This window comes from Thunnus maccoyii, chromosome 12, assembly GCF_910596095.1.
Source record: "Thunnus maccoyii chromosome 12, fThuMac1.1, whole genome shotgun sequence".
NCBI lineage: Eukaryota > Metazoa > Chordata > Actinopteri > Scombriformes > Scombridae > Thunnus > Thunnus maccoyii.
In genome coordinates, this window is record NC_056544.1 from 12,819,465 (window position 1) to 12,847,439 (window position 27,975).

The 27,975-nt window shown below is 39.8% G+C and overlaps 1 protein-coding gene across 6 annotated transcripts; it reads right to left on the reverse strand.

The window, feature by feature from the left end:
• Positions 1-421: 421 nt before the first annotated feature.
• Positions 422-27,975, reverse strand: tcf3a (transcription factor 3a). 6 transcript variants are annotated; one of them, XM_042427701.1, is made up of 21 exons: positions 27,514-27,967; positions 27,378-27,419; positions 22,803-22,899; positions 22,347-22,413; positions 14,850-14,923; positions 14,216-14,291; positions 13,473-13,513; positions 13,176-13,311; positions 12,732-12,781; positions 11,194-11,293; positions 10,659-10,795; positions 10,394-10,544; positions 10,213-10,271; positions 9,976-10,054; positions 7,947-8,023; positions 7,626-7,799; positions 7,391-7,502; positions 7,121-7,253; positions 5,368-5,606; positions 3,090-3,236; positions 422-2,950 (listed from the first exon to the last, which is right to left on the reverse strand). In XM_042427701.1, the coding sequence occupies exons 3-20, from the start codon at positions 22,854-22,856 to the stop codon at positions 3,097-3,099; spliced, it is 1,899 nt and encodes a 632-aa protein (XP_042283635.1). In that variant the 5' UTR covers positions 22,857-22,899; positions 27,378-27,419; positions 27,514-27,967; the 3' UTR covers positions 422-2,950; positions 3,090-3,096. The 6 variants fall into 6 exon arrangements, with proteins under 6 accessions (XP_042283635.1, XP_042283636.1, XP_042283638.1 ...); XM_042427702.1 differs by lacking the exon at positions 5,368-5,606 and adding an exon at positions 3,655-3,890 and having other exon boundaries at positions 27,378-27,975; XM_042427704.1 differs by lacking the exon at positions 22,803-22,899 and having other exon boundaries at positions 27,514-27,971.

Consider the following 27,975-nt stretch of genomic DNA (forward strand, 5'->3'; position numbering starts at 1 on the left):
ACCAAATGCTCTTACTGGTATTGCAGTGTTGGTTTCAGCCAGATTAGCCACAGTTATGTAGGTACATTTGTGCTAACGCTGCACAGATGTCTGTGTTGTGGTGGATGCCTGGAAAATGTAAAGTAACCGCATGTTTTCTTGTGGGTTTTTCACTCATAAAAAGCTCAACTATTAAAACATGACTCATAAGCAAAAGCTCTTGAAAAAGCCATATTGTTGGTTTGTCTATGAAATCATCTCCACCTGCTTGGTCTTTCCAGTTGTTCAGGGGCAAATTACAGCTGGATAACCTATATTTCACAAAAATACAGGTATATTGAGTTGTTTCTCTTCCATCAATCTGCATTGCAGAAAAGAAAATGTAATAATGTGTTTTACCTTTTTCACATTTGAGTTAAAAAAAAAGACAGATAAAGGTGAATTTTGTTATTAAAAATGGCACATTTATTGCTACATTACTGTTATATACACAACAGTTCTCAATATCTACTTTATATATAAAAAATAGGAAACTGGAGGCACTTTGAGGACATAGCCTACATAGATATTGTCCCCAAACATGAGTGAAGACAGTGAGATCTGTAGCACATCGTTTGTTATGGAGGAAAGAAAGCATCTGCTGACAAAGAAAATCCGGTGCATGTTTTCATACTTGGATACTGTAGACATATCTTTCATGTAAAGAAATAAAAGTCTTTAGTAGTGATTTTCTATATCACACCAAGACCACGTTTTTTTTTGCCGAAAGATAACTGACAAAGAAAATAATGTTTGGGGCTTGTCCATGGGGCAAGGTAAACCAAATACTGTTACTTATCAGCTGATAAGGACATATCATACAGCTGTACATACATATCAATGCACATGCCAGTCAAGGACAAAAATATATTTAAAAAAAAAAAAATCAGTAAATAAAAAAAAGTTTTAAGTAGTTTTCAGTGTCAAAGTTGTAGACCAGGTTATTAGTCAGCTTACATGTAATAACACACTGAAGCAGTCAATGAGTGTAATTCTTCATCCAGATGTTTTGAGACACTGTCAGATGTTACTGAAGTATATATTTGTTTATACGTCTGTATTATAAAAAGGTACAACCTATAAATCCTCAAATGCAACATCATCCACCATGTAGCAGAGAAGTATTCAGGCACTGGTGAGTAACCATTATCAAAACTCCCAAAGTCAGGAAAATGACTAAGGCCACCCTTTTTGATTCATTTTATGCTTTATATCATAATGAAACTGAATTATGTTGCGGATTGTGCAGACCGCCCCTTCTGCCCCGACCTCAAACTAATCAATAAGCTCATCAGAGAGCAGGTATTGGGGAGAAGAGAGGGGGGTGCACCGAAGAAAGAATATTGTTTCATTATAAGAAAAACTGAAGCAAACACCAGAACAATCCAATTACAACTGGCCTGACAAGTTTGTGTTGAAACAGGTATTGTTTTTTTTGTTTTTCTTTTGTTTTGTTTTTTTTTTTTAAAAAAAGGGCAATATCACAACATGTGATGTTACAGCCAGGCAGTTTGTCATTTCTAACATTTCCAAGCACCTGGCACAACAGAAAACACCTCACTTTGTTCCTGGAATCTAAATTGAGAGTTGTCTTACATTTAAACAATGTAAACGAAAAAAGAAAGAGCATTCCAAATGGAAAAAAAAAACTAACTCATACAACTATCTTACAAGGTAAAAAATAAAATAAAAAACAATGACAAATCAATTCTACAAAAGGAAGATCCTTACAACAGGCTTTGCAATTGTTCAAAAGGGAAAAAAATAAACAAAACACCAAATTCTGAACAACCAAAACAAGTCAGTCAAAGGCAATTGAGTAGCATTAACACTCATGATCCTTCTCAATACTCCGTCTTCTAGCAAAATGTATTTTACCACAATGACGTTAAGTAAGCTCACCGTGCTGTAACAGTGTCTTGAGGTTTGACGGGGGCAGGCTGATGTGACACTGGCTCTATCTGAGTCAGAGTGTTTGTATTGAACATGTAACTGAGGCTGAGAGCGACTGACTTTGACGTCTGTGTACTCGAGTCCAACGACAGCCTCGCAGAGGGATGGTCGGGGTGTCCGTGTGCAGATTTGATTCAACATCATTGTGGATCCTGCATTTGTAATGAGTGCTCGTAATTGTGTCAGTGGTGGGTCTCCCTCCGGCAGTCTTTTCCATTCCACTTGCATGGCAGTGACAATAACAGATGTACAGGACTTATAGAGACAAGACTCAGGGATCCACAGTTAAAAAGAAAAAGAAAACTGACTGTGTTACCTTTTCATCCAAAGTAAGAAAATTATAAAATACACCCAGAATTAACAGCATATCAAAAAGAGGAGTCAGCTCTCTGATTGCCCGGTCAGTCTTTCAAATGCTGCTCGCATGGCTGGATGTCATTCAGTCATCACTAGAGAGGATAATAATGACGGCCATTTTTTATCTTACCAAACACTATGCATTAGGCCTGTTTCAGACACGTGTCGATCAAACCTGGGTGTCTTTCTTTACCTGTGAAGAATGTAAGACCTCCTTTTCAGATGGGAATGCCAAATCATTATCCAATAATACAAATCCTAACTTTGCTCACATGAGCAATTGATCCGCAAGTTTTATTTGATCCAAACAAAGTTTTGCTCCCAACGTGTAAAGCAACTTTTTAAAAAATGTCTTACAAAAACATGATCATAAGAACGTCCTTATGTCCAATTGCAGCTGTCTCCAAACCAGCGTCCTCGGTTCAAAGTGATGCCATGTAAAGATTCAGAAATCTTTTGTATCAGTGTGCTTGTTACTCTTGTATTCATCGTCAGGAATGTGGCCACCTCCTTTGTCAGTAATGAGGTGTGTGCTTTCCAAAAGTTGATTAACACACACTGAGATGCATGACAATGATAGATTAAGGCCACGTGTTCTAAGGGCTGTACAATAAAACAGGAACTGAAAGAGAAAGCAGAAAAATAAATTAATACCTCTACACAATGACTTCTACACAAACTTAGCCTATAATAACATATTAAAACAAGCTATTTTGTCCAAAGTTAACTTGCAAACATCACAAATTCTACTGAGGACTGACCTGAGAATTACATATGGCTCACAGGGTTGTGTCCATCACCTCCTAGACCCGGGTGACCCCCACTCAGGTGCATCTGGGGGTCCACACCCGACACTTTCTCCTCCTCTCTTCTCTTGAGGCAGGCAGCCTTTGGGTTCAAATTACGCTCTTTGAAAAAATAACATATATATAGATTTAAAAAAAACAATGTCAAGAGTTTTCTCATCATGTTTGCTTAAAGAAATCTTTAAAGACATGAAAGCAGAGTTCTGAACATACAAAAAGGTCAATAATGCACAGGGGGTATAAGAGAAAAAGGGAAGAGCAGGATAGGAAAGTGAATAGTAGGATGGGAATTGCAGGTGTATGGCAGAAAAGCAGGGATATCCTTCCTCAAATATTCTCCCTTTCTCCTCCTTTTTCAATTAGTACAGCAAATAGCAAAGAGAAAGAAAAAGTTGATGTTACACAGTTGGTGACAACAAACCTTAAGAAGAGATTTTCTTAAGAGTTCTGGTGGCTGTTTGCAGCTATGATAAGAGATGGTTGGTTGTCTCTGTGGCCTTGCTGTATTTGACTGACCTACCTCGCACCTGCTTCTCCAGGCCCAGTATGACCTGGACAGCCTGCTGCAAGATGACAAGCTTGGTCTGGGCCTTGTCGCTCTGCAGATGAACCTGAACCATCCTGCCCAGCTCTCTGAAGGCTTCGTTTATGTCGCGCACACGCACCCTCTCCCTAGCGTTGTTAGCTAGGCGGCGCTCACGCTCCCTCTGCTCCTTCTCCTCAGCAGTTAGGTTCTCATCAGTCACCGTGACAACGCTGCAGCCAGGAGGAGAAGGGGGGAGGGGTTGGAGGGGCTGGTTAACAAACCCAAAATCACAACCCTCGCTGAACCTACGCTGACGTTTCATTAAAGATGCAGTCATACTGGCTTTATTTATATTTTTCCTCCTAACGATTCTTGTGCTGTTACTGGCACATATTTTATAGTATAATGCCAACTTAAAGCTCTTAACCCAGAACAAGATCAGTGGAATTGCTGAAGGAAGATCCCAGTGGAGTGGGGCTGTGTTGCAGGAGAGAGCGCGGACAGGCGGATATGTCTTTCTTCAATCTATAGTATGTAGATAATGAATAGGAAGCCTTTGTAAGAACAAATTCTGGCAGACACTTCAATCAATCAAACTTGAAATGTTGTGAGCTGATCAAACTCAACGCGGATTTCAAGCTAAGACTGAATCAAGATACAACCTGCGCAACCAGGTCTTATTAATCTGTCCTCAAGTCTAACCAACCCTTTTTTTTTTTTTTTGGTCGTTGGGGTCCAGGATGGAAGTCGAGGGGATATGGTGACTGTCCAGCAGAATGAGAGAAGTTATGAGGAGGGAGAGAGAAAGGGAGAGAGGAAGCGACACCCTCTGCCGAGTACAGCACATAGAAAAGGCCACAGAGGTAAAGCCAAGGGCAGAGACTGAGGGCGTCATGTTAAATACATCAGCAGTAGGAGATGTATTTATCTGAATATGACGAAGAGTAGGTCACTGTTGGCATCTGTAAAAAGGAAAATGAAAAGAGGACGGGGGAGTGAATGGAAAAATGGAAATGTGTGCCTTGAAAACAGGGCGGGAAAAGTAATGGGTTAAGGACATGCAGCAGACACTGCAACAAAGCTGAAGCCAGGTTAATACAACAGACAGCCTGCTCAGAGAGAGAAGCTGAAAGAAAAATCAAAAAGGTAATTTCAAGTCTATGAAGCTCAAATAACTTAAAATGACTCCGCAGTTAAAGAAAAGCAAAATGAGGCAATAGCGGAGAAAGCAAATGAATACACAAAAAGACGTGTTAATCCAGTCAAAGGGTGAGGAGGAGAGACATGTAAGCACTTTCACAGTGGAAACAGAGAGCCAATTGTAGGACAAGGCAACACATGCTGCATCAGAACAAATTGCAGTCCAGTATGTGTTACCAGAGGACGAAAACCTTATAAGATGAACTGGAGAATGGGCATGTCTTAAAAAAAAACAGCCACACAGCTTCATTTCCTTATCCCTTGTCCTCACTTTTCTAGAGTGGACTTCAAAATGTAAAATGCTTAAATTAACTGGCATTAAGCAGGGATAATTTGCTAAACAGCATAACTGGAGTAACAAGATTATTCTTCACATCTAAAAGGATTTAGCGAATCAATATGAATAACAGGACACGTCAGGATCTGAGGAAGTGAAGCCATGTGGGAGTTTTATTTTGTAAAGAGGACCTTTCCCTCCGTTTCCTTCCTCCCTGGACACCCACTGACCTCGAACTTGCTGCTCCAGGTTGAGTATAACGTTAACGGCCTGTTGCAGTACGTTCAATTTGGTCTGCGGTTTCTCATAGCTCAGATGGAGCTGACACATGCGGCCCAGCTCCTTAAAAGCCTCGTTGATGTCCCGCACACGGAGCCGTTCGCGGGCGTTGTTTGCCAACCTCCGCACTTTCTCCCGCCCAGCCTTCATCTCCACTGGCAGATCTTCATCGTCATCCTTATCATCCAGACTAGTGAAGAGCCAATGGCAGATGAGGAGGGATGAAACAACAGTATGTGTACAGTTCACTTTGATTTACATATGTCCCAATTATGGTAAAATACTATAAATTTTCCTAATAACGTCAACACCTCATTAAACTTCAGAGTAACTGAATGACATGAATATCTAGCAAATTGTCTCTTTTTGACCACATAGTACAAGGAACAATGGAGCCCCTTTGAACATTAATGTTAGCGTTTGCCCCACATCTGAAGAACAATGAAAATGCAGTAAATGAAACTGATAAAGGATTAAAAAGTAACAGCTTCATTTGAGATGCAGTTTCTGAACTACAGCACAGCCCTCAAGCCAAAACTCAACTAAGTGTCTGAGGTTGAAATGTAGATTAAGTTAAGCTCCTAAAAAGGGAAAAGTATCTTCCCATTTCTTGTTGATTTTGTTAAAACTTCAAACTTTAATTCATCTCATAAACAAGATTTCCTCCCAACCTACTGTACTCTCACTTACAAGATTAGGGCATAGTTGGTTCATTACCTTGTTATATCTGTAAGGATGTCAGCGTTATAAAAGACACTTTTTTGAAGCTGACATCCTTATAAGTTTTATAAAAAGAACCTTTTTGCTAAATAATGACTTGTCTTCAGAGTGGATTCTACTGCATTAAACATCAAAATGAATCATCTTTAATCCTCCATCTCCACTTTTAAGAAATAATGCTACACTCCAACTATTGAGGTATCCAATTTATCAGCTAATTAATCTTTTAACAATTAATTTGAGGTCCATTTTAGACATTTGAATAATGCAAGCACTGGGATTTAACTTTGCCAGTGAACTTGAATGAAGCTTTTCTAATATGCAAGTATAAGTTACTATGTGAGAGATAATGAGATATACTGTATGTGTAAGCTGAGTGTCTAAAAACATCTACTTGTGCTTTTCAAACACATGATAAGAAGTGAGGCTCAGCTGGGGAACGATCTGTATTTCCATCTGCTGGTTCAGTTTAAATCTTGGCATGTAAATAAAATTAACTTAAATTGAAATAACTTATGTTACTTATGCTTCCAATACAGCTCAAGTTGGTCTCTCTGTGACCTATAGTAATGTGACCGCTATGTTTGGGGTTTTTTGTTCAATAAAGCCAATGGCATTTCTTCTCAGACAATAAAGGTGTGTGTCTCAAATGAAAAGTTCTTACTCAGCGTAATGTGATGATATGTGGAAGCTATTACAAGAAAAAGTTTGTAACTGGTAAGTCTCTTCTTCCATGTCAGAAATAACATATTATAGTTATGAGTGCACAACAGCATTTTTGAGGTGTATAACCATCAAGCAAAAGACAGCATTAATGAGGTAACTTGACTGTGTGTGTATAGTTTGATCAGTGCCCATGAAAAATAAATGAATAATAACGACATCTAGACAGGTTTAAAAATAATTTCCTGACAATATTCAAACCACTGCTGGATTACATTACTAACTGAATAAAAGATATGTTAAACAAATGGTTTTAGACACCTTGATCGAAGGTGGGCATTCGTGTCTTTGTTCTCATCCTCTGACTTGTCAGTAATAGAGCAGTTTTCGTCCTCTTCCTTGTCCTCTCGTTTGATATCACCGCCACTGGAACGATTTAGGCTGCCAGGCAGGCCTGCACAGGGGATTCAAAAACAAAAAAGGTACTGAGCACTGATATTAAATTAGACAAGAAAGGAGCCAAAAAATATTACTTGATGGTCTCTTTCTGACACGAGAAATAAATAGAGGAGTAAGGACAGAAAATCTCACTGGTAAAACCTTCAGGCTGAGAGCCTGGTTGGACAGATGTGGAGCCATGGTGACCATGCAAAAGTCCTCCACTAGAGGGCAGACCAACAGAGTCCTCATGGTGACTGGACAGCTTAAAGACAACAATTTAACAGAGTTTCAATTATCTTGTTAAATGTTTGTAATGTTGTATCAAGATATAGAAGTAACTTAATTTGGTGGATATTTTTTCAATGTTACTATTCATAAATCTCACCAGTCCAGGCAGACGACTGGCGAGCCCAAGTGCTGCACTGCTGAAGGCCGGAGGTAACCCTAAACCAGACGAGAGCAGACTGTGCATTTCAGCCAGTCCTGGCCCTCCTTGCCCGCTGGCGTGACGCTGAAGAACATTGATGGCTTCGTCCAGACGATCCTCCAGTTTATTAGACTGCAGAGGTGGAGGAACAACAACAGTGTGAAAGGAGAAGATGAGGAAAGAGCGATTGTAACTGACATAATTTACTTATACAATATGCCTGAGAAATCTTTGAGCATCTCTCACACAAAAAGAAGTAACTCATGTTGATTGACTCACCATGGATTGAATTCCACCTTGAAAGTTAGGTGAAGGTGTGGCCTGGCCAGAGGACCGAGTCCACTGGGATGCAGAGCCTGGAAAATACGGAGACCACATGGTTTATTCAGATACATTTGCCCTCATTTACTGTGTCAGTAAAGATTATATTACATAAATGTATCTAAAGTAATGCCCCACACTCAGCAGTGGATTTTTGTTGATACGCATTTATCCAAATGGACTTGCCCCCCAGTTCACAGGGAGACCTGAGTGCTGGGTCAGTTGGAGAGATGGTCAGCCTCTCCAACTAGATGGTTCATGTCGTACTCACCAACACTACAGTGTAGATGACTAATGCAACTAGGCCTTGAGCTTGGGCCTTCCAGATGAGTAATGGTCCTCCTTCACTGTCTCATAAAGTAGTATTTTGTAACTAATTTTGGTCAAATGTTATATATAATATATGCTCAATCAAAGACTGCCCATGTTTTGCTGTTTTATGGCAACCATTATTGTTTCTAAACATTATGCTCTTATTATGTGTTAACCATTAGGACCATGAAACACACAATGAAAATGTGTTTTTGATTGTACATTTTTAAAATGTGATGGGGATATGAAATAAATGTTAAACATGTAGATACTGTAGCTATAAAATACAAAATTTGTATCCCTTACTTTGGCAAAAGTAAGAATCAAATGCATATTGTCAAAGTAAGGTATTTCCTTATTTCACATTTTTCATTATCATCCTTTTTTCCTGTCATCTTGTGCCAGCAGTAGTATTTGATGTAGTAAGCGTGTGATGAGCTCACTCACGGACTATATGTAGAGACAAATAGGGAAGTGACCCCACCTTTTTTTTTGTCTTTTTTACTGTATTTTCCCTTCCTCTCTCATAAGCTATATTTGGATAGTGTGTGTGTCTGAAATATCACGTGAAGGTTGTGAATGGGGTACTCATACCCTGACTTACAATTACAAATAGGACTGCAACTAATGATTATATTCATTATTGATTAATCTGTCAATTATTTTCTTGATTAACTGATTAGTTGTTTGGTCCATAAAATGTCAGAAAATGGTGAAAAACGTAGATCACTGTTTCCTAAAGCCCCAGGTGACATCTTCAAATGTCTACTTTTGTCCTGACCAACAGTCCATAACCAAAAGATATTCAGTTTACTGTCATAGAAGACAAAAGAAAGAAAAATGACTCAAAATGATTATTTGATCAAAATAATAGCCGATTAATTTAATAGTTGGCAACTAATCAATTGACTAATTGTTGCAGCTCTATTTACAGATTATCATTTTCTGTGCTATTATCCCCAAAAACTTTGTACTGATTGCAGCAATACGGAGAGATATTTCTTACAGCAAAATTATTGCTAAATTAGATTACCTAAATACCAAGGTCGTCTTGCATGCCAAACCTTTCTCTACACTATGCTGGTAAAGTGCCAGCACAAGAAAGAGGTCAGGCTGAACTCACTGACACGGGTGGGGGGGAAAAAAAAAAAAAAAAATCAGGGTTATTTCAATTTCTTGAACCACTCAGATTTAGCAGGAATGGTCCTAAACTATGATAATCAATGGTGCTCTTATTTAATGCTGTGGAAACATTTTGCATGTAGCTGATTACCTGCCTTACACACAATTTTTGTCTAAGTTTTCTATAACTTCCATGCGGCTTGTTAGCTAACTTAAATTGGTAATTGACAGTATTCCAGACCCAGTCCGGCTGAATGCATGACAAATTCAATACAAGACAGTTGAACAGACTGTGATAGAAATGACACAAGCGACAGTAAAAATTTCTAAATACACAACAATCAAGAATCAATCAAGAAATATTTTACTTCCACTTTTGTCCCAATAGATGGCACTACATTGTCCCTATGAACCAGGTCAGATTGAAAACAATACATTTTTTTCAAGATTTTTATCGTCCCCTTACACAACAGGAAATGACCAATGTTGAACAAACAAAACAGCTAACTGACCTTGAGGCCTCTGGAAAAAATGACTAGAGTGTTTCACTCACCTGATACAGCCTGAGGAGAACCAGAGGGAGTAGATGGGGACGGAGAGTAGCCGTTACTGTTTGGATCTGAAGGATAGATCTGTACACAGAGGTTTCTGTTTTCAATTTGATGAAAGGCAACCTATGTCCTTACATTTATTACACTACAGAATCTTTGTAATATAAAACATTTACAGTCTTGTGTGAGAGAATTTTAAGAATAAATTGCTTTTAACTATACATTTTAGCTTAACTTACAGATGCCAGGGCTTTGCCGATCTCATCACCTGAACTTCCAGGTACTGCTCCCCGATTAGCTTGATGAGGGGGAGAGAAAAAGCATTTCAGTCAAAAACTGCGCTCTGTGACAATTCTGCTATGTGAAGGTATTGCAAGAGCACTTTTCACAAAGAAAAGTGCACATTTCAAAAGGGTTTACCCATAATGGTGTCAGTGCCAGCAATAGGGGGTGTGTGGCTAGGGACTCCGAAGCTGCTGGAGCCAGAGTGGAAACCAGCAGGATGAGCCCCGTTCACCTCGCTGCCATGCAGTGGGTAACTTTGAGGAGACAGGGGCAGTGGCTGCCGTTTCTTGGAAGCAAAGACACCCAACAATTTAAATGCACAACCAGATAGACGCCCTCAAAGATTGGTCAAAGAGTGTCAAAGATCTCATAGGGAGAAAAATGTGAAGGCAGAGCTCACCAGTCTGTCTTGCGGGTTGATGGCAGTGAAGGGACCATGCTGGCTCAGATGGGGGGTGTTGCCTGGCATGGCAGAATAACCAGGCTGAACCATCGACCCGGCAGAGCCCCACGGATCGGAGGGCGGGTGGAGGCCTTCTGTCAGGGGGCATCCAGCGTAGGAGGGGGAAGCAAGAAGGGTGAGGGATAACCAGCCACAGGAGATGAAAAGACAATGAAGGCCACATATGAGACATGTCACATTACTGTGATGACTTCATTCAACCGTGATGCACCATTCAGCACCAAAGCACCACAGGGTGTTCACTGGCATACGGCTACAGCACCTAGATTCATCCCGACTTCCAGAAGGATATTATGGGGAACTAATTTCAAAACCATACTGGCAGTAAAAGAACATTACAGGGCATTATTTTCAATGTAGGCGTGTGATACATTGAGCCATAAGCAAACATTTCCAGTGTCTTCCTCAGACTGAAACAACTCAACACAATGAACAAATGGAAGTTTTGAGGCCAACTCTCGTTTCGACTGACCTTGCATGTAGAATGGTGGTGGGTAGACGTTTCCTGCCTTAGAAGCTGGGTAGCCAGCATTGTCCCTGTTAAAATCCTCTCCTGAGGCTGATGCATAAACCTATACAGAAAAAAATGAAACTTTTCAGCTCAGTGCTTGAAAACTTCACTAAAACAGACAAATCATTATGTAATTGTAAAGTAGGTAAAAAATGTACCTAACTTGTTGCATGAATGACACGTAGTATCTATATATTTTCTTTTTACTCATAAGAAAGTTCCCCGTGCTAAGCTAGGCTGGTGACCACAAATCAATTTTTCTTTCAAAATACTTCCTGGAACTTACTAAGTTTTCATTGTTGAGTAACCTCAAAAAATAAGTGAACTACATTCAATGCGTGATCAAACACAGATCTTAAAGTATGTGTTCCTTCCTAAGAAAGCATCTATTTTTACTATCTGGTTTTACTACTTAATTCAATCAACTGTTTGTTGCAACATTTCTGCAAACTGGAGCACTGAGCATTATGTATTGAATGTGCAGAGTCAGTCATTTTACTAGGCTTTGCCTACCATCTCAGAAAGGCTTTTACATATTATCCTGTTAAACAGAAACATGCTGAGAATGGTTTACAGATACATAGCTCACACTCTTTAAACACAGTGAAATGTGACCACAGAATGGGAGATGCAGTTGGATATTGTGCACGTTATAATGGTCATAAAGGAACCAATTCTCTGAGCTGCCACATCCTTCTCAATCAAGACTATTCTAGAAGAAAATCAAGTATCAAACTGTGCCTGAAAAGCTCAAATCCAAATGGACTTAAGTTTTCTTCTGTAATTTGATTAAACTGAGAGAAAAAGGAGAGGAAAAAGAGGGGAGAGGAGAAGAGGGAACGGAGAGATGCACTCCTAATTACTGAACCATCTGCCGAATCCTGGATGGCAGCCAACTCCACTGGCAGCTGGGATAGAGGGATGGGGGAGGGAGAGAGAAAGGGGAGGGCTGTTGTTCGTGGTGGCGGGGGGAGGAGAGGAAGGCGGCGGGAGGGGATATGGGGTTAGAGAGGAGGAGGAGGGGGGGGAGAAAGGAAGAAACAGAGAAGAGGAGGAAATAGGGTGCCCAGAGAGCGAGAGTGGGAGGGAAAAAATGAGGTGGAGTAAGAACCATCAAACCCCAGTATGAATTCCCTTCAGTGATCTAACGAGAATACTTGGCAGAGATGAAGAAATGTGGCCATAAAGTAAAGGGCCGGCAAATACAACACACTATAAATACATGCTGCAAATGAGACTGGATGAATGAGTGGCTTCCCCCCCCCCCCCCCCCCTTTTTTTTTTTTTTTTTTTTTAACATCGGTGGTGCAGATACACAGCTGTAGGAGCTGGATGTCCTGTATTGCAGCTATTCCACTGCTTTGCAAGCCAAGGAGAGGCTTGAGATACCAAATGGAATGTGAAAAGGGGCGTAATCTGAAAACATGGGCTCCCATGGACCGACTGCAAAGGCTGAGATATAGTTCATGGCTGCAGCATTTCTGGATGTGAGTACTCACGGAGGAGGGCAGACCGGGGGGCACCTTCCTGATCTTTTTTGGCTGTGATTCTGATGGGAGGGAAACAGAAGGTCACAGAAAGAGTGAAATAGATTAAAAACACACTGGTCTTAACTTTTTCCTAACTATACAATCATCAATAAAGGAATTCATTTATGCACCCCCCTTCCTTCTGAAGCAATCTATCCATCTGTCTCATGACTACTCATTAATGCCTGATCAAAAGGTATTCTAATTTGATGTTTTTCAGTGACTTCCCAAATTGAGATCTCACAGTGATTTCACTTTCTCTAACTAAGCAGAAGTGAGATACTTTTACAAACCTCAGCAGGAGAAGTGATAATACACACTGACTTAAATATACATCAGAAAAAAAAAAGTCAGTGACAACAGATTATCTTATGCATTAAGTACTGTCCTTGAAACAGTCCCTTAAAATCTTACCAATGGGGTCCTGGGAGGGTCGCCTGCGAGTGTTGCTCCCCTCATAGGAGGAATAAAACTGGGAGTTGGACTTCAGGCCAGACGGGGAAAGGGCGTTGGGACTGGGCATGGGTATGTCACTGGGCATAAAGCCCGGCTATAGATGGTGTGAAAGAAAATACAAGCTAAGTAATGCAAAAGGATGCAATTAAGGAGGTAAATTCAAAGTGAGACTGGTAAAAGAAAATCTATGGAGGGACATAATTTCTCAAAAACAGCATGAGGAGAGAAGGGTTTATGCCTTTCTAGGTGATTTACCTGTGCTGCAAATGAGGAGTACGGTCCTCGCTCAGCCTTCCCTGTTAGGAGAAAAGAATATAAAATCAGGCCATGATCGTGAAAATTGGGCTTTAATGTCAATATAAAATCACAATCTGGCCATACCCCTCTCTCCATTTGGGTGCCTCCCATCTGTTGTGTGAGTATATATGATGTGTGGTATTTATGGCTCTGGACAGCAAAAACAACAACAAATTGGCCCATTCTAAATGGTTCAGGGGCAATTGTGCCCAACCTCTCTCCCCTCCCCTGACAGTTAAACAGAGGGGAGCTTTAGGCCACCGTAATCCCGAGGGAGAGCCTTGTTTGTGCATGGGTGCCCTTTACACCTCCCCCCTCCCCCTCACCCTCCCCCTCCCACTCCCACACTGAACACACAAACTGCAACACACAAACAAACCCCTCCTCCACAACGTCCCTGATTACCCTGCTCCCTTCATCCATCGCTACATAAGCATGAATATGGTTTGCCCTAAAGTGGTGCATTAGTGTATAACCTGCTCTCTCTAACAAACAATCAATTCATTGTTTTGGTTCAGTCATGCCATCCTTTTATTAAACTTGTGTATTTCAACAACCATTTTCTCCATTTAAGTGAGCATTACAGGGTCAAAATTCTCCTGACTCTCTGTTTTCAAATGAAGACTATGTGACAGTTATTATGTCAATGCTTCAACAGATAAGTTATAAGTATATATAAGTTATAATTTAAACTCTCTTACCAACAATCCCTGATCCAAATGTGGGGGCAGAGGCAATGCCCTCTTGCTCACTGTAAATACCTTCTTCTCCATAACCCTGGAGGGAAGACATCAGAGGCTTTAGTGACAAAAATAATTATCTAAAACCCAAGGTCAATTCCACTTTTTTACACAAAAGCAACTATACAAGAAAAAAAAAAAACAGTGATGTGTGTTCATGTGAATGAATCAACACAGGTTATGCTACCCGGTGTGTAGCTCCCTCCGCAACAATAATCTTAATAATATTGTATTATGTGTGATGCATTTTTATCTTTCAGAGTGAGTTTAGCGAGTAGATCATCTGTAAAATGTTTCCTCATGTGTGTGATGCAACTTGATTTTTAGTAAACTACTACAATCTGAGCCTGGTCTTGAAACTGCGGGTGTGGGACCAGGCCATATGTGAGCGGTGAAAACTTAATATGACCTATAGACTGCTGTATAAATGGTGTTTAACACTTCATCATTCCATCTCATATATTAGATATGTTGTGAAAGGGGTATAAATTACACAATCACCCAAACCTAGGCAGTGTTTCAGTGAGGTACGAAAGCCAAATAGCATGACATCTACATGTCCAGCTTCAATGTAATAAGTGAAGATGAGCCGTACCCTTCCCTGGCTGAAAGATGGACTGTTCTGTTCTCCTGGCCCCCAGGAACCAGACCCACTCCTCTCATCTATACCTGGAAGACAAAGAAGTAGGTTAGGCCTATTAACCACCAAATTACAGACAGACTTTGAACAGGGATTCAAGTCTTTGCTTTGCGAAACTAAGTCTAACTTCTGAGAATGATGAAGTTGATCTGCTTTGATACAGGTTGTTCAGGCAGCTGAAAGTAACCTCCATTGAAGAGCTTCACTTCACAGCTCACACAGACAGCATAGTGACAGCGCTGTCACATAGCGTGGATATGAGCTGTAGGAAGTTTGAATAATTAACACCCAGTATGAGGCTCCCAGAATCATCCTCGACATTCTTCATTCTCCCACTCTGCTCCTTTACATTTTCCCATGGCAACAGTCATTCATAGCCCATCTATTTTCACACATTTGGCCTACACCTTTGCCTTAACACAGACGCAAAGTCTCAATCTTACATAGCTGACACATGTTATCCCTGGCCGGAGCACTCCAGCTTTCAGAGAGGTGAACGTGTTTGAAAGGAGTGATTTTAAAGATTGGTGAAGCAGAAATTCCTGCCCGTCCCCTTTCTCTCAATCTCCTCTAGTACTGCAACACAGCATCTCTGGGGGAAAGCTGAAGCTTAATTGCGTACTGATTTGCATAATTGTGCATATTAATGAAGCTAAGCTCAATGAATATTCATATTTTTGTTTTGTTGTCTAATTAAAAAGCGGAGAGGAGAGAAGGGAGGGGGGTAGAGGCGGGCTAGAATCATGACAGGATCAGCAGTAGAACAGAATGATGGGTCCACAGCGCTGAGAGCTGCTAGATTGCCGTGACAACTGTGATCTATACACACGACACCAGCGGAATAAGAGATGAAGGAGACAATGTCTTGTCCCCTCTCTATGGCTGACTGTCACTCTCCACGTCAATCAAAGACAATAAAGGAAAAGCATGAACCATTCGTTTGCGTTGTAGGTCGTCAGAACCAAAGCTCGAGACAAGAAAAATGTTCCAATTCAGTGTTGTTGGGATGCGGATTACAAGTAGCTCTTTAGACAAAGAAAATTGACCGGAGAGAAAAAGCTCATTATAAACTGTAATCTATTATATACTCATCTATTAAAAGGACCACTGTGTAAGATTTAGGGGGATCTATTGGTAGAAGTGGAATATAATATTCATAAGTATATTTTAATTAGTGTATAATCACCTGAAAATAAGAACTGCTGTGTTTTCGTTGCATTAGAATGAGCCCTTTATATTACATAGGGAGTGGGTCCACATCCACAGAGGCCGCCATGTTGCACCGCCATGTTTCTACAGTGGCCCAGAACAGACAAACCAAACAGTGGCTCTAGAGAAGACCTTTTGCATTTTTCGTGAGTTTCGCTGCCACCATAGATTCTCCTACACGCTTGAAAGGGAGGTGTGAGCACGAGGGGTATTCAGTTGGCTGCAATCTGCAACCTCACCGGTAAATGCCACTTAATCCAACACACTAGTCCATTAAGTACTAAATTGAAATAAATGAGTTGCAGTGTCAGATAGAATTTAAGCTCATAGAAAAGAGAACTTTTATTTTTGGGGCAATTGTAATAAAGTGGCCACATTTCATTATTGTTACCATGTAATCAGAAGCATGTAGCATATCAGAACTGTCTGAAAAAAAAATACTCAAAGCTAATTAGCGAGACATGAACATGTGGTATTTTTCTTTTTTCTCCTCTTTAGGACGACTGAAGATTGTAAGGCAGCAGAAAAAGAAGTGTGAAATGTCACCATCTATTCCACAACAGAAGGGTATATAAAAACTAGCTCTGTAAACCTTCTTGTATAAGAATACCTTTCTCCAGGCTGGTGATGTGGGGTTAACAGGTGTTATTCATGAAATAAGTGGGTGTTGTGAAGGAAATAATGAGAGGATTCATGTAAATTCAAACCAGGAAGAATAATTTTATGGAACAAATGTTTAAGCTACATGGGAAAGATGGACAAATGACAGACTAACAGGCATTAAAGAATAATGTAAATTAATCTAAATTAACCCACATATTTTTTCTAATTAACTGATTGGATGATAAGCAGATGAAGGAAAAAACTGAAAAGACTCTCTTCAATTTATTGGAAATTTCTGCTGTTTTCAGAACTGTTGCTAGGAATCCTGACAACACTAATTAAGTCCAATTAAAGATTACATAAAAGTATCTTTCTGGCCCCTCAGTGTATTTTATGAATGTACAGTAAGTATTTGGTTTGCCACTGTTGGAGCATGTGATAACAGCACAGTTTTGTAAGCGTGGTTGAGGTGATTTCCAGGTTAAAACACGTTTAGGCATCTATTAAAGCTAGGAAGTTGACAGGTTTGAGTTTTTAGATGTCTAGCGTTTTGCTGACTCTATTTCAACATTTCAAGTTCGACTGGATCTCTTGGATATATTTTTTTTTTGCAAAAGCCAAACAAAAGCTATCAGAACACATAATACTTTACATATACTACACTACAGTGTTATAATGCCAGTTCACACATAAGATGCCACCACAGTGATGGGAGCTGCTGACAGGTACATATGCTCCAATTTCTGTGGGACATCTTTGAAACCACTTAACTATATCACAAGGTTTGGTATCTTTAAGACAGCTTTGGTGACTTCCACAAAACAAACAACTGTTGGAGAGGCATTAGCTGCTGCTCAGGTGCATTCAGTGAATGGAGGAGAGGACACTTTCAGTTGAATAGATAGTAGCCAGAAACAGGTAACTGATTGTTAAGTATCCACCCCATATGTCAAAATGACATGTTTTATTTATCCAGGTTGCTCTGTATATTTCAACAACATGCTTCACTTGAAAAAAAATATACTTGCCTGATTTTTTCCTCTAAAAATTGCAACATGTAACACCTTCTATACGTTCCTATGCTAGAGACTCATCTGTGTGATCCTTCAGGAAGTAGTCTCTAGGCACCAGATTCATATACTGTAAGTTTCCATAGCTCTCCTTGGCTATACATTCGATGTTCAGGTGACTGCCTCTATAATTTCCTTGTGCTTATGAGAGCTTGTTGCATATAGTTATGTACTGGAAATAGAAATAGTTTGATGATCAGGCAGCAGAGATTTAATGCTAGTCTTCGTGGCCTTGATAGCTTCATCAGTGTATTTTAAGCTTTCATTTCAGGTGGTTGGGTAAAAATATACCAACAATCTCCGATGCTGCAACTATGGAAAAACACTGCTTACAAAGAATCTTAAAACAGATCACAGAATGGGACCCTTTTTTTTCAGTATGAGCACATGTTTGTCAGAACTGTGATTGGATTTCCTCTTTCTTACTATCTCCAGCAGGGTCTCCTTGATTGTGACTAATTTCTTCTTTCACCTCTTCAGTCTCTTTCACACATTGCACACACACACACACACACATATATATTTGTCTTTTTAATATGTGCCTCTGACCTGGTTTGATAAAACATATCACACTGCTGAGTCAAATGCAGCAGATCTAGTTTTCAGGTCAGAATGACATTTCGATCAAAATCACACTTTCAAACACAATTAATCCTGTTGTTTCAAATGACAAAATTACATATAATTCTGTGTTATTTCTACGAAAGATTTTCATTAAGGTCGTGAGAAGTGCTAAAACCATGAGATAAACATGAGTAGTTCACTACTCAGACAGCCTAACAGGATGGAAAAAGAGAAATGGAGAAAAGGGTGAGTAACATCAGACAAATTCTCTACCCCAATGCACTTCTCCCAGCATGCAACGCCCCTTTAAGCATGGCTAGTCTATAATTACACAGGAAGAGATACTGGAAACAGACAGCCAGCCTGAGTCATAGGCTTCATGGACAAAACTCCAGCACATACATTGACCAAACTTGCAGACATGTCTTCGTTTTTACAGGAACACTGCCCCCGGCACCTATAACTGAGTGTGTCGTTCTGTCTACACACCTTCTTCCTTCCCTTGGCAAAGTGAGTCACACAGACACAAAGCATGATGTCAGATCAAATCTCAAGAGTGAACACTGTTAATGAAATACTGAACAATGTACAATAACACAGACTTGGCTGTTTTAACCTGTGAGTCACCGGAGACTTCTCAAACACAACGCAGTGTGGTCTAACCCACTAACATATACAGTTCATCTTACATTTGCACGTCTTTGTTCTGACACCGTGTGAAATTATATACACTTTTATGTGCCAGAAAATCCAAATATAAACAGCACATTCACTTGTGACTTTTACATCCTTAAGTCTCTGTTTCATTTACACATCTGTGTTTGAAAAATGGAACATTTCATGCAAATTTGGATCACCTCCCCTTCTGCATTTCAGCTCATACCAATGTTTAAAAATACATTTCAGGATTCTCGGTTTCCAGTGACCAAAAAATGAAAGTGCACTGGAAATTACTTTAACCGACTAGTCAAAGGGATCTGACAAATTTACCAAGCACATGAGACCAGAGCAGAGATATAATCCTCACTGAAGGCTCTAAGAGGGAGGCTCCCCGTAGCCACACATGTTAAACCTCCACATACCCAAAACCTTAACCATACTGGGAAAAAAAGGCATCGTACTGACTCTATGAAGAAAACACGTGGCAGCTGCTCCACAGAGAGTAGAAATATAGTTTGACTAAGTCACATTCTTTGATACTAATATGATAGCACAGTGTTGAATAAAGAGATAAACTACCAACTTAACTACAAATAGACAGACATGAATGGTACACTAAGGCGCAGTTTGCCTCTGAAATCTTTCTTTGATGCTGCCTGTATCCAACAGTACTGCTCTGACCTTTCTTTCTGAAATAGTCTTGTTTTCTTTCTGAAAGCGAAATGAGAAGATCCGTACACAAAAAGACATGTTAAATTATTATTATTATTTGTTGTTTAGTGTGGGTTACATGCTTTTAGGCCTGCAACTAACGATTCTTTTCATTATCAATCTGTCGATTATGTTCTTGATTAATCGATTAATTGTTTGGTCTGTGAAAATGTCGAAAAATGTTGATCACTGTTTCCCAAAGACTAAGATGACGTCCCCAGATGACTTGTTTTGTCTCAACCAACAGCCCACAACACAAAAAAATTTATCTCAAACAATTAATTGATTATTAAGATAGTTGGTGATTAATTTAATAGTCGACAACAAATCGATTAATTGCCTAATCGTTATTGCTCTACATGCTTTAACTATTTCATGATGAACAAAAGTGTATCCATCTTCCCAGCACTTCGGTGCAGCGTCTCTGCTTACAACACCAGTTTGAAGATACAGTTCACAGGCACAGGTTTTAGTAGGGGTCTCTCTACAAGCACAACTGTACCATAACCTAACTGTGTGACGCCGAGACTCCAGGAAGTCATTGCGCCTGGCTGTTGTTCACTAAGAAATAGTGGTTTTTGTAGTTTTTACATTTCTGATTGTTTACAGATTAAAATAGTGAGATAAAACTTGTTATTTAGAGAATTTTAGAGGTGTTGGTTGGTGTGTTTTTTAAACTTTGAGAGAGCTAGACTAGCCATTTCAGCTGCCTTTAGTCCTTATGATAAGCTAAGCTGATCGTCTACTGGCTCTTGCTTCATAGTTAATGCAGACATCAGTGGCATCGAGCTTCTCATTTAAATCCAGGGTGCAAAATTAACTTTTTTGTCCAACCCCCAAATGGCTAGTGAATATTTAAATTTTACCACTCACTCAATAGATTACCATTGTTTTTTTTGGCTGGTGAGTGAAGCAAATCTACTTGCCACTTGCATATTTAACCAGCATTTGCCTGGTGGCTGGTGCTAATTTTGTGCGCCATTTAAATCTCAAAAACAACTCAAATAAGTGTATTTCTCAAAATGTTGATCTATTCCTTTAAGGTGATACTACACCCAAAATATTAAAGAGTATCATACACTAACCCTCTGATTTCCACTGAGGTAAACTTGAAATCCTGTCAGTTATAATGGATTCTGATGATAAGAGAAGGAAAAGGAGAAAAAAAAATCCTATGTCCAACGAAACTTCTCATACCACTCCTGTATCATATTTCATTTCTCCACTGTGCATCTATATGCTCGGTTACAAGATGCAGGAGTGCTGTTCTAAGGACGATGTGAACTTTTTTTTCCTGCTGTGAAAACAGTCACTGCAGGGATCCAAATGACGTGAATTCAAGCTGACCACAGTGTTTGTTCTCTGTGTAGAAGCTACATGCAACATTTTTACCACCAACTTTCAACTCTACAGAGGTAGAGTATGTGATATTCAAAGGACAGATTTTGGGTGGAGCGTAATTTTTAAGTCTAGGGACAATGCCACGAGCAGCCGTTGGATTGATAACATCTATGTGTGTCTTTTATAAGCATGCATCTCACCGTCACAAAAGCAAATGTAAGTGGCCCTCAAGTGAATAGAAGAAATAGAGCCCCCTATACCCCGCCCAGTCACCGCTTGCTTTGTCTTTCATCTTAGCTTCAATATCCTGTTTCATTTCTATTGCCAGCCGAAAGACCTACTGCACTTCTAGAGATACGAGGGTGACAGAGGAGGGTTCATGTAGGGCAAGTGGATCTGCCACAGTAGAAACAGAGCTGAAGTTTACCACTTCTTACACATGACAGCAATACAGAAGAAGCGCCCAGAAATGCCAAAGAGAAAGTCTCCCTGAGGCTGTCTGTTTATAGTAAGCTGCATGCGTGTCTTAAAACTGACTATGAGGGTTGGGCTGGTAAAGTTGATGACGAGGATGGATAATGGCTCTAGGTGAAAATGAGTTATGCGGAGAGGAAAAGTAGGGTGCGAGATTGCAGGACGAGGGAATACACTTTTTCACAGAGTAAGCAAGGAAGATTAATTGGGCTGTTCCCATCAACCCCCACCCTCTGCCTTTGTGCTCAGTGATTGAATGGCAACAGCTGAGAAGGTGAGGGAAGGGACACCTGCAAAGCATGGATGAGGAAGTGTAGAGGGGATGACGCTTGATCTGCATAACATAAAATAACCTGGAAATCTTTCCTGAGGATCCATATGTAATCTGGGATCTGGAAAGCAATTCATGAGAGTGGGGAACAATTTCCTTTTCTATTACTATTCAAAACACCACTAGTAGTAGTGTGACTGCAAGACACCCGTCACTACTATGTTTTACTGTCAGGACACATACCGCGGAGCATTACAAAGCAATAAAAGCCAGTTCAACAGTAGGTTCAAGTGAGAGAAAGAAGGTAAACCCTTTATTTCATCGTAATGGTGTTTTATTGGTGTTTCATTTTTAAAAAGAGAATCCAGTCCACAAGAATAAAGCTATTTTTTTTTTTTAATCACAAGGGCATTCCAGGCAGAAAAAGAAACTCAAAGAAATTAAGAAATAATAAAAGACAGAAGAAAAGAAAAGAAATTGCTACATGACAGTCACTAAAGCCAAAGGGACCATGGAAACGGCAATAAAAAAGGTTTATTTTTGTCTTACCTGAAAACTGACTGCTGGCAAGAGTAGTCGGCCGATTCTTGCCGTTTGAAACTGGAGGCTCAAACATCTGAAATGAAAGGAATTAACTGTAAACAAACCACTGCAAGTCAATGTAAGACACTGAAATGATGATTAGGGGATAATTCAAACTATCCTATTCTATACCCTACACTGTTAAGCCAAGAGCTACAATGAACATAAAGCAATCCAGGCATTCCAGCTTTTACTTAGTACTGAAATTAAAGTGGCACAACAATAGTCTTGTTAAAAGAAAAAGTGTATGAAGTACGCGCTACAATCCTTCAAACCCTGACCAACTGACCAGTCCCTGGATGCCATCATATTCATTCAAAATTTCAACCTATTTGACAACTTCATTCAATATTTCTTATGAAAGTTAAAATGTTGGATGGATGCAAACTCGACAAAATCAAGCAATCTTCAGAAAAATCTTACCGCGCTAAAATCCAGCAAGTCGCTGAGCTCCTTGTCTGTTCCCACTGCAGCCATTCTCTGCTGCTGTTCACTTGGCCCTTTCAGTCTCAGCAAGTGGCTACAGGCAGAGGTAAGGAGAACATGAGTATATTTTACCCATTTGTAAGATTGATTTGTAAGACTATTCTGACCAGCAAAAGCACAAAATAGAACTATATATATTTATTCACAAAATCAAATATCACTGTTTTTCAATACCACAATTCCAATAATGTGCCAATATTTTGGATATGATCATGGGTGATTTCTGAAATATCTAATCAAAACCAAGATAGGGTCATACGCTATCTAAGAAAAAAAAAAATCATGACTTGCATGATGATTATGACAACCAAACAGGTTATTGTTTATTTCACTAAGCTGGTGCAGCCCAGTAAAGGTACATGCAATGCCATCACTGAACAGTTATGCAGCCTTTAAAAAGGAAAATGATCTTATTAATTTAAAAAGTTGTTTCCATTGTTTTGTTCATCATTCCTGTTGGTTATGACCACATTTTAGTCACCTGCTTAACTGGTGAGATAAAGATCAAACAAGACCACCACACATTACTTTGCAACAAAATCGACATGTGACCAACAACCACACAAGCAATCACAAACAAGTCCAGTTTAACACGTAATCTAAACCACTAAACATTTCATCCAAGTCACTTTCACTTCAAATTAAAATGAAAGCCAGCATTAAGATTATTGCCAAAACTACCGACATTTAACACCTACTGTATGTTGCAGAACTGATTCATGATTCAAACTTCAACTACTGTGTTTAGACAGGCAGGTACAAAATACATTACAAGTGCCTTACTTTTCACTTTCAAATAAGAAGTTTAGATAATATACTTCAACTGGATACTTGTTAAAATTTAAGTGCTCATGTATTTGCCTCTTCTTGCCTCTCTTGTACCATTATCACAACAATACAGCTGGTAAGTAAAATGTTGTAATAATCAATGGGGATGATTGCCAAAAATTATGAAAATAATAAATAATTAAAATTCTCTTTCAGACCAAGAAATATTATGATAAACACAATCCATGACATTATCTAGACTTGCATCAAAATGTCAATATAATATTGACATCTGCCAGCTCTACACAATAGATGATCTTTCAAGTAGATGATGATTCAAAATCAATAATCTTGCTCAACATGGCTGTGAGAAAAGATAATAAAACGACGTGATGGGGAGGCCAACATACATAACCTACCAAACCACTCAGTCAACTTTTCCTAGAGTGTTATGCAGGCCCAGGTCTTCTTTCTAGTCTGAATAACTGATGGCTACCTCATAGGAGAGAATTACTATTCAAGAAGCACATCCTTGCCTGAGACCATCAGTTTATTGACTAAGTAATGAAAACTCCAGCCATTTCTAAGAGTTTCCCCGGTAGCCCACATCCAATATGGGTGACCATGGTTCAGCCACAGGCCACACTGCACTCGCTGTTAAAGTGCAGACACACTGGGTCTGTTGACGGATGTAAAGTCGATGGATCCCCTTCATTTTCTATGGAGAGCAGGAGATCTGGCCGCGCGGTGCATGATAGATACGGCACGGCGAGCTGACGGACCAATTGCCATATCTGAATTTGCATAATCACGACTCGACCTCAACTTTATGCAAATGAGTCAGTCCAGTGCAATGCACCCAGCTCATGAAACTCAGATCAAACTAGGCAGTGCCGATCAAATATGAATCAAGATGCTGTTACTGTATTGCCCATTTCTCGCCTCAAATGTTTCCAGAAACATATTAGCTGCAATATGAGAAAGTTTGTGACCCAGCTGCCATGTTGAAAACGGACGAGCCAAAAACCAAGCACCGCCCAACTCTCAGTACGTCAACCACCACGTCATCCACATGCCAAGTGTGGGTGATTTGGTCCGGTGCGTCCACATGCGTCCTTGCCGGCGCCTGTGTATCTGCACCATTAGTCAGCTCCTGAGCTCAGGCTGCTTCCTCTACCTCAAAAAGCAACCTGTCCTAACAGCTCTTCTAAACTGAAACTTGCAGAGTAATACAATAGCACTGTGGCTGCACCGTACAATTATTTTCATTATCAATTAATCTGCTGATTATTTTTTCAATAAACAATTTCTAGTCCATTCAATGTAAAAAAAAAAAATAGTGAAAAAAGTTATTTACAATTTCTCTAAGCCCACAGTTTGCAATTTCCTTGACTAACAGGCAAAAACCAAAAGATATTCAGTTTACTGTCATATACGTATGACATAGAAAAGCAGCAAATCTTCAGCAAATCCTCACATTTGAGAGGCTGAAACCTGAGAATATTTGGCATTCTTGTTTGAAAAATCACTGAAACAATTAACAGATTTTCAGAATCGTTGCCCATTAATTTCCTTCCGATCAACTAATCAATTTATCACTGTAGCTCTAACTAGCACTACAGTAAATACCAGCTGAGGGAAATCATAATTTATAATTTTGTTTGATGTCAGTCAGAGGTGTTGATTAAAGCAAGCAAGCAAATATACAATCAAGTGTCTTGTAGGTTGTGTTTGTGACATCAGGGTGCAAAACGGCTAGTGAATGTTCAAATTTTGCCACTCAATACATTACCATTATTTTGTGGCTGGTGAGTGAAGTAAATCTACCTGCCACTTGCACATTTTACCAGACTGGTCCTGCTAATTTTGTGGCCTGGGTGGCATCTACTAAAGTTGATACATACTGCTGGTAGGTATTCAACTTGATATGAATATTATGAGTAGCCATTCTCTGAATTGCTGGTGCTAAGCTAGCATAATTATATAATGTAAAAAAAAAAAAGAAAGAAACAATGGAAAACTACGCTGGCAAAGGAAAACAGTGTGTGCATAGCAGCAACGCTCACAGAAGGTCAATAGCACAACAATCCAGACCTAAAAAAAAAAAAAAGATCATCCACCTTTGACAGTCTCAACAAAAGCTGATTATTATGAGCTACTCCAAATGTTTCTGTTATTTTGTCCATTGCTTGGTTTTGTTGTAAGCAGTTAGTTCAGTAAGGACAGGAAATGCATCCAATACCAAAATAACAAAAACTAAAACAAGCACCTCAGGCTATGACTGAAATTCACTTGAAGTCTAAAATAACACAGTAGAAACCACCAGGTAAAACAAATTAGTTTCAGTTACTGTCAGACTATTCTTGGCAATTACAAAAGTATTATCCATCACATTATGTTAATTATTTTACCGGTGATACCCCATATTGCATGTACTATCATTACGTTTTTGATAGTCAAGTAAAATCATGACAAAGAAACAAATAATACTTCACAAAACGATTTTTAAAAAAGGCAAAGGAAGCAACCACTTAGCTCAAAAACAATCCAAACAGTGATACAACGGGTAATAATGACACAAATAGAGTTAAGTAATGTGTTATTACCTAGAACAAGCCTAAATATTTTGACCCTAGCTAATCTAGCGATTTCTGTCCCTCATTGAGCTGAGGTCAAAATGGGGGATTAAGTGTTTAGCCCCTCCTAACAAATGGAAGTTGCATACGCTTGTCTTGAGCACCCCCACATTTGGCCTGCCCATATGGAGAAAAGTTTAAAGGAAGGCATAGCCATACAACATCTCACACCCTTCTTAAAATGAGTCTGTCTGTTATCAGCAGTCCGTGTTTTCATGGCTCATGTGAAAGGTTAAAATCCTGCGGGACGTTTAAAAGGACCAAAAAAAAAACAAAAAAAAAAACCTGTTGCCTGCCCCCTTACGTCGAGACACCCCACTGATGAACACAAAGACTCGGGTCCACCAAAGTTTCAGCTGAGTGGTCAAAACATGACGAATACAGGAATACAAGTCGATTTTTGTTTTACATAGCTGGCTACAGACGAGTTTATATAGTGCAGGATGGAGAAATAAAAAAGGCTTTAGCTGCATTCTTGATGCTTGTTAGTGTTGTTGTGGTGGTGGGTTGTTGAAAAATGTAGAGGAGGAGGGGGGTAGAAAATAATACCCCCAAGAAATACTTTTAACCAGAAAGAAAACTGCATAATTTTATGGTTTAATTATACTTATGGTTAAAGTGAACATGCTACGTTAGGAAAACTGTAAAATGTGGAGAACAGGTGGAAGACGTTGCAAATTTAGCCGTAACCGTTAATATTCTAAAACCAAACATCAACGTCTGTCTGTGTTAACGTTTTTTTTAGCTAACGTTAACGCACTTGTTTCTTGAAAAAACCTACGTACTAGTACTACAGACAGCAGTATCCTGAGGGGGAGCTAAGTCAGTCTGGTAATATGCTAATGTGCTGTAACGTTAGAGCCCATTGAAGTGAACAAAGAAGTCTTTTCCACCACACATGAGCTCCAAATACTCCGTAATAACACCGCAAGCTCGCTCGGGCCGAAGGGACGAAAATCCAAGACCCCGCTTTTCCCGGCGGTGGCACTCAATACAACTTGAACGATGCGCTTAAAAACTTGACTATTACTCCGCTTACAACGTGACAGACAACTTCTCTTTAACATGCACAAGCTTGTTATGAGTGTGTATTTATCCAAACATTTACCTGGATTGAATATTGTAGCATCAAACACAGAGAAATGAACGGCTGGAGTAGAGAGAAAAACAAAGTTAGGTATAGGATCCTTCCCCCCGTGGTCCGGTCTGTGGGCTTGATGAAGATGAGGAAAGACAATATGAACCTCTCCAGCGCCCGCCTCGTCTCGCTGCTGTCTTCGTCACGAAACCGAAAATACGTCTCTAACACGAACCATAACTCTTGTCTTACTCCGTTGCCCTAACGTTGTTGAAATTGCAACAATTTCATTTTCCAAGTAGACATTTTAACAGCCTCCACATTGTCGGTTCCAATGAAGTATTACTCCGCCGCGCACAGCCTACGGGTGGACATGGACGCTGAAACATCAGCGGTGTCCAATTTCAACTAAAACGAAGAAACCGAACGAAGCGGGTTTCGACGGCTTCTGTGCTGATGCGAGGGTTTTCTTAAATACCGCAAAATGTCACTGCTTCGTGTCTGCAAACGGGAAACAAAATGATCGGAGTGCCAAATCGCGGGGATCTATGTCGAGTAGCGGATGAGGACAGCGGAAAGCCCAACAGACTAGCCCAGTTGAAGATGGAATGATAATATCGGAGGGAGG

Bases quoted from the DNA above. Each gene is read 5' to 3' on its own strand.
- tcf3a (XM_042427701.1), bottom strand. From the start codon at position 22,856: ATGGCTGCAGTGGGAACAGACAAGGAGCTCAGCGACTTGCTGGATTTT. The intron at 7,503-7,625 runs GTGAGATTTATG...GTTGTCTTTAAG, and splicing joins CCAGTCGTCTGCCTGGACTG to CTGTCCAGTCACCATGAGGA. The intron at 5,607-7,120 runs GTGTCTAAAACC...GCTCTTCACTAG, and splicing joins AATGCCCACCTTCGATCAAG to TCTGGATGATAAGGATGACG.